Below are 7,403 nucleotides of genomic sequence, written 5' to 3' on the forward strand. Positions count from 1 at the left end.
TTGCTCCTTCTCAAAAAAAAAAAAAAAAAGGTTTCAATTTTGCTCATAGAACATTGGTTGCATCACAATTTTATTTTTAGTACTCTACCACGATTGTGCCAATAACAAACTAATGTGACATTCGTGATACTTTTTTCATATATGTAATATGTCTTCTAAGTTCTACTTCTAACACTTGTGTAATATGTTTCGTTACATATTAAAACAACTAATAATTCATCCATAAAATGAATTTATAACTCCTAGTTTCAGATCCAAACTTGTATTTTGACCTAATTAAAGATGAGGTGATCTCATCTTTGAGAAAATATACGGTATAAGAGAATGTTACATTTATAACATTTTCATAATAAATTATAAGTGATAATTTATTATTAAACCTAAACTTGTATTTTGACCTAATTAAAGATGAGGTGATCTCATCTTTGAGAAAATATACGGTATAAGAGAATGTTACATTTATAACATTTTCATAATAAATTATAAGTGATAATTTATTATTAAACCTAAACTTGTATTTTGACCTAATTAAAGATGAGGTGATCTCATCTTTGAGAAAATATACGGTATAAGAGAATGTTACATTTATAACATTTTCATAATAAATTATAAGTGATAATTTATTATTAAACCTAAACTTGTATTTTGACCTAATTAAAGATGAGGTGATCTCATCTTTGAGAAAATATACGGTATAAGAGAATGTTACATTTATAACATTTTCATAATAAATTATAAGTGATAATTTATTATTAAACCTAAACTTGTATTTTGACCTAATTAAAGATGAGGTGATCTCATCTTTGAGAAAATATACGGTATAAGAGAATGTTACATTTATAACATTTTCATAATAAATTATAAGTGATAATTTATTATTAAACCTAAACTTGTATTTTGACCTAATTAAAGATGAGGTGATCTCATCTTTGAGAAAATATACGGTATAAGAGAATGTTACATTTATAACATTTTCATAATAAATTATAAGTGATAATTTATTATTAAACCTAAACTTGTATTTTGACCTAATTAAAGATGAGGTGATCTCATCTTTGAGAAAATATACGGTATAAGAGAATGTTACATTTATAACATTTTCATAATAAATTATAAGTGATAATTTATTATTAAACCTATCACAAGAATTATTTTTTTCACACTAATAACAATCCATAATAACCTGTCATTATGATTTTTTGTAAAAATGTAGTAAAAATAATATTTCTCGATCATATAAAGTTGCAACATTTTTCAAAGATAAATATGTAAAATTTACAAATATAAGTTTTATGTGTGTGAAAGGAACATTTTATTTGTATTATATAGAAATAAAGCCAATATCTAACTAAATTTAGAGGTTTACCTTTTCCTCTAAAAAAAATAGAGGTTTACTGAAAAAAATTCTCTCTACTGTATCTTTTTGGAATAAATTCCACTCACAAATATGCATGATGTAATTCTTTATCAACTTGCACACATCAATAAATTTTTATATTAAAAATTACTCTTTAAAACCCCACTCTTTGAATTACACACACACACACATATATATATATATATATATTTGCTAGGTATTTGAATTAAAAGTAATTTGTTAACTTAAAACTTATCTTCTTCTTTCAAAAAAAAAAAAAACCTTAAAAATGATCTCATTATAAAAAACAGTCAGCATAAAATGAACTACATAAATTGAAATTAAATCATATCTATAAAGAAAAACTATTTTTTACCCTTTTGAGTTTTGACCAAACATTTTCATTTTTCACCTCAATGTATGAATTTTTTTTTTCTTTCTTAGAAGACCATGTTTAAAAGTTAAAAGTAAAGAAATTCTATAAAGTGTAAACACAACAAATTCAGGTAACATTGTTGTTTTTAATTTTAAATGGACTCAATTTTTTGACTAACAGACTGTTGTGAGTGTACTGCGACAATTTGTTGTATCATTAGCAATTTAGCACTCCTCTTAAACTATTGGCGCTTCTTCAAATTGCGCTTGGCTGTTGTACTTCCAACTCCACTCTTGGTTCGTTAAATATCATCCCTCTCAGACGTCTTATCTCTCAAAAGATATCCCCAATCGCCAAAAATCAAAACTGTATGGCAGAAATACAATCACAGAGATAAAGATCCCGAAAAAAAATAAAAAACCCATCTCTTATCTCTCATGTTATAAACCTTTTTTTTTTTAAAGTCTCTTCCTTTCACAACCCAGAAAGGAAGAGAAGCATAGAAAGAGAGAAAAGGTTTGACCTTTATTCTTAGATCTCTGTTTTTCTGTGTGTTCCTTTCAATGGCAGAGTCAAGGAGGCACATTTCACAGGAAGAACTTGGAAAGCACAACAAACGAGGAGATCTATGGGTCTCTATCCAGGGAAAGATCTACGATGTGTCTGATTGGGCTAAAGACCACCCAGGTGGTGAGCCTCCTTTGTTGAATCTCTCTGGCCAAGATGCCACTGATGCTTTTGTTGCATACCATCCAGGCACTGCTTATCAATATCTAGACAAATTCTTTACTGGGTATTATCTCCAAGACTATTCTGTTTCAGAGGTTTCCAAAGATTACAGGAAGCTTGTGTCTGAGTTTACTCAGATGGGTTTGTTTGATAAAAAGGGACACGTGACGCTGTATACACTTACAGCGATAGCACTGTTATTTGTTGTGAGTGTTTATGGTATTTTGTGCTCTGATAGCATGTGGGTGCATCTTGGTTGTGGTGCGTTAATGGGGGTTCTTTGGATTCAAAGTGGTTGGATTGGACATGACTCTGGGCATTACAAGGTTATGAGCAGCACTGGATTCAATCGCTTTGCTCAAGTTCTTAGTGGGAATTGTCTTGCAGGGATTAGTATTGCTTGGTGGAAGTGGAACCACAATGCACATCACATTGCATGTAACAGCTTGGATTTCGATCCAGATCTTCAGCACATGCCTTTCTTTGTGGTATCTTCGAAATTCTTCAATTCACTTACTTCTTATTTTTATGATAGGAAGCTGAATTTTGATTCTGCTTCTAGGTTCTTGGTTAGTTACCAGCATTGGTCATTTTATCCTGTCATGTGTTTGGCTAGGATTAACTTATTTGCACAATCATTCATGTTGTTGTTGTCTAAGAGAAGGGTGGCCAATAGGGGCCAGGAGGTCTTGGGGATTCTTGTGTTTTGGATTTGGTACCCCTTTCTTGTTTCTTGCCTGCCTAATTGGGGTGAGAGAATCATGTTTGTTATTATAAGTTTTTCGGTCACCGGAATTCAACATGTTCAGTTCTGTTTGAACCATTTCTCTTCTAATGTTTATGTTGGCCACCCTAGTGGGAATGAATGGTGTGACAAGCAGACTAAGGGAACATTGGATATAACCTGCCCTTCTTGGATGGATTGGTTTCATGGTGGGCTGCAGTTTCAGATTGAGCATCATTTGTTTCCCCGTTTGCCTCGATGCCAGCTGAGGAAAGTCTCACCAATGGTTCAGGAACTATGCAAGAAGCACAATTTGCCTTACAACAGTGCTTCATTCTGGAAGGCCAATGAAATGACAATTGGGACACTCAGGACAGCAGCCTTGCAGGCTCGTGATCTTGCCAATCCAGTTCCAAAGAATATGGTTTGGGAAGCTTTCAACACTCATGGATGATATAGACATTTCCGAAGCTTGCTAAGATTTTGGTGTTGCAGTTATTTGTGCCTATCTGATGTTAAGTTGACATAAGGACTGTATTTCAATTGATATCTGAGGGTGGTCATCCTTGGTTTCAATGGAGCAATAATAACCATCTTTATCATTGCTTGAAGGCTTCAATCGCTCATTACTGATTCCCACGTTTGTGGGATCAGCTTATGTCATTTTTGGAATAGGTGACAAACAATTCGTGCTGATTATCTGCAAGCTGATATAGTTCCTTATCCTCCTGTTTGCGCTCAACACCTCAGTTAGGGATTAGTGGGATGAAAAGGATTGTGATTCCATTCAATGTTTGTTTTTGATAGCTCAGTATGTGCTTAGGAGGCTTTTAGTCTCACTCTATAAATATTTATTTATTTGTGTTGCGTTTTGAACTTCTTTGTCTTTGAGAATACTGTTAACATTTGATATTGTTGGTTTTTATTCAATGCCAAAGCTAGTTTGAACTTTCAAGATTTGGTCTTTCTTTATTGTTTTATTGGATTGCTTTACTTGGTACTATATTTCCCTTTTCCAGCTTTATTATAATATCAGTTTAGTTTCATTGCACTAGCTTGTTTTTACGAGCAGAGGTTGTAGATTCCTTCTAGATTGTAACACTGCCGTCAGTGGCATACCAATTTGTTATTTTCATGTTTCTGATGATTTGTCCCTCCTATTTAGCATCTCAAATTTATTTGAATTAAGAAGCAATTCAAATAAACTTATTGAGGGTCTTATTTGTTTGAGTCCAGTAGGAATCTGATCCTGCAATTTTGCCAATTACAATAGAGCTATTCTGTTTAATCTTCACAAACCTACTATAATTGCCAATTATAATAAATACATTCCTGTAGGTGTCTATTCTCAGCTAATTAAGTTTGAATTGGCTGGAATTTTCAGCTGAAGAAACTCATTCACTTGATGCATGTTGGTAATTATAATTGAATGTGCAGAATATAGCACCCAGGATCCCATACTTAATTTTCAGAGATGTGATATTATCCCAACCGCTCTTTCTTTATACTGGGGTTATGTTGTATGAGGTCCAAGGTCCAATCTTGTTGATTGCTCTGATACAAGAGGTGTCATTTCATTCAAACAATGATGAAACTTTTCTCTCATTAGCCAAACAAAAAAGAAAAGAAAAAATGATAAAGCTTTTCATTACCTTCCAAGGTTCTAATTTTGCAGATACCCGTTGGATTAGTATCATTTAGACTAGAGTTCTAATATTAATTCTGTCATGCAGTTCCTAAAATTTTGTTCATTCATTTTGAAATAAGTGAACTGGATTCTAAGAACTCTACATTGGAGTTTTCATAAGAACTATATATATCCATACAGGTCAATCATCTTATTTCTCCTTGTGTTCTTGGTGCATCCTTTCAACACTAAGATTTTAAAATTGATAGAAGTTCCAGTGCCACACATTCAAATCACAGGGTGTGTTGGCTCCTTGTCCTAGTACAAGCATTGAACCTTCAACGCAACTTCCTAACAAGAGAGTACAAAGGGCATGCCTTGAGTTCACCGTAGAAGATGATATGTTTGCTTGAAATGATAGTTTTCCCTGATGTGATGCCATGCAGCAAGCGCTAGATAGTAGGCAACCCTATCCTGAATTTTATTTTAATTTTTTAGACAAGTCTACTGACACTATTTGAGTTTTTTCCACAAAACTCATTGAAATGGTGGGTGAGAGGTGAAAAATTAAAAGTATTGGGGGCGGATCACTAAAAGTGATTGCCAATTACTCACAACTTACCATTTTAACAAAAATTATTTTAAAATCTTGTTGTGTATCTAGTAATAGTTATTTTAAAATTCTAACCAAGGTTAGATATATGGTTAAAATTTAAGATCTAACCACGTCCTTGTGTATTTTAAATGGAAACTAGAAATAATACCGTCTTGGTTAACTCTAATACAAGTTCTTGTGGAGTGGAGTAGGGGTGGGGAGCTTCACACATATACTTAGATTATGATAGAGTAGGATTTCTATCTCGAATAAACAAAAGGTGAAAAAAAATAACAGCAATATGTCCCTGTTTTGAAACTATTTAAATCTGTGTCCTTGTTTTTGAAACTCAATTTTAACAAAATCAAGTTTGGTATAAAACTTGATATCCTCAAAATCGAGTTATATGTAAATTTTTAATTGAAACTCGACTTTAGCAAAGTCGAGTTTCACTTAAATTGTTTTTTAAAATTAAGTGGCAAAATATGCATAGAACTCGACATTACTAATGTCAAGTTCCACTTGTAACTCAATTTTTTTTTTTAAAATCGAGTACTAAAACAGGAACACGGGCTTAAATAGTTTCAAAACATGAATATTTTACAAAATAAGGGTTTGTGCTTGATTTTTTACAAAATAAGGGCAAAAGCCCAATATCCCTGAATATTGGGCTTTTGCCCTTATTTTACAAAAATAACAGCAATATGTCCTTGTTGTGAAACTATTTATGTCTGTGTCCCTATTTTTGAAACTCGATTTTAACAATGTTGAGTTTGGTATAAAACTTGATATCCTCAAAATTGAGTTATATGTAAATTTTTAGTTGAAACTCGACTTTACCAAAGTCGAGTTTCACTTAATTTTTTTTTTTTTTTTAAATTAAACGGCAAAATATGCATAGAACTCGATTTTGTTAAAATTAAGTTTCAGAAGAAGAACACGGACCTAATTAGTTTCAAAACAAAGACATATTGTTATTATTTTTGCAAAATAAGGGCAAAAGCCCAATATCCCCTTCATGTTAGAGTTATAAAAGGTAAAAGTGAGAAGCAAAAACCCTGCATAAATTCCCTGTTCACGAAAGCATCTCTTATAAAGTCCTACTAAATAATTCATGTAACAATGGTAACAAGAAGATATTATCATGGACCACAATAACAAATAGACTACAATGGAGGGCTCACAAACAACAAGATTGTTAAGGACCAGTGACCACAATGGCAAATGGATTACAGCTCCGTCGATTCTTCATACAGCTGCGATCAACGGTTTTGAGTTGGCTTTTGAATGCAATCTAAGCCTAGTTCAAGATCAACATAGTTAAACTTTTATAGATAATATCATAATTGGTATAGAAGTTTAGCATTAAATGTCTAGTTTATATTGGACTGCTCAACCATTAGGCCATTTTTTTTTTTATAACAAATTATTAGGGCATTTAAGTAACGACCTAATGCCCCCAAAATAGAATATATTATGTCTATTTATTTTGGAGTCCGGCTCCCCTCCCGTTCAATTATCTCCCATTCTCTCCCATTTTAAAATAAATGAATGACATGTGGCACATAAATGATCTGAAGGTAGGAAAAAGGACACGTCAAACCCCATTTATTTCTCAAGTTATCTTTTCTTCTTTCCCCTCTTTCTTCCCTCTGCAACATCACCTCTGTGCCAACCCATTGCCAATGGATTGGGTATGCAACGTAACACAACACAAAAATTCAAAGAGTTTTTAACAAATTCATCATTGTTTCAAACTACCTGAGCTCTTAAAAGGAATCAATAGAAAGATCATTTTTTTATATTACAAGAATGCAAATATAATACTTTCAAGGACCAAAACTTGTGTAATAATCACAGCTAGAAACTTGTATATAAATTAATTTAATTCAACTCATTTTGTGAACTTTTACAATCAAAATTAGGAAATGAGTAACGAAATCAATAACCCATTCCCACTAGAAAACCCATAACCCCAAAAAAAAAAAAAAAAAA

General features: G+C 32.3%; 1 protein-coding gene across 1 annotated transcript; it reads left to right on the top strand.

Moving 5' to 3' along the window:
• Nucleotides 1–1,946: 1,946 nt before the first annotated feature.
• Nucleotides 1,947–4,141, top strand: LOC136066015 (acyl-lipid (9-3)-desaturase-like). The gene has a single exon (XM_065769876.1). It carries the CDS (start codon nucleotides 2,297–2,299, stop codon nucleotides 3,638–3,640), a length of 1,344 nt encoding a protein of 447 aa, XP_065625948.1. The 5' UTR covers nucleotides 1,947–2,296; the 3' UTR covers nucleotides 3,641–4,141.
• The last annotated feature ends 3,262 nt before the right edge of the window (nucleotides 4,142–7,403 follow it).

Source organism: Quercus suber, unplaced genomic scaffold (assembly GCF_002906115.3).
Source record: "Quercus suber isolate HL8 unplaced genomic scaffold, Cork oak 2.0 scaffold_1577, whole genome shotgun sequence".
NCBI lineage: Eukaryota > Viridiplantae > Streptophyta > Magnoliopsida > Fagales > Fagaceae > Quercus > Quercus suber.

Excerpts from the sequence above, each read along its gene's own strand:
- LOC136066015 (XM_065769876.1), top strand. The coding sequence starts at position 2,297 with ATGGCAGAGTCAAGGAGGCACATTTCACAGGAAGAACTTGGAAAGCAC.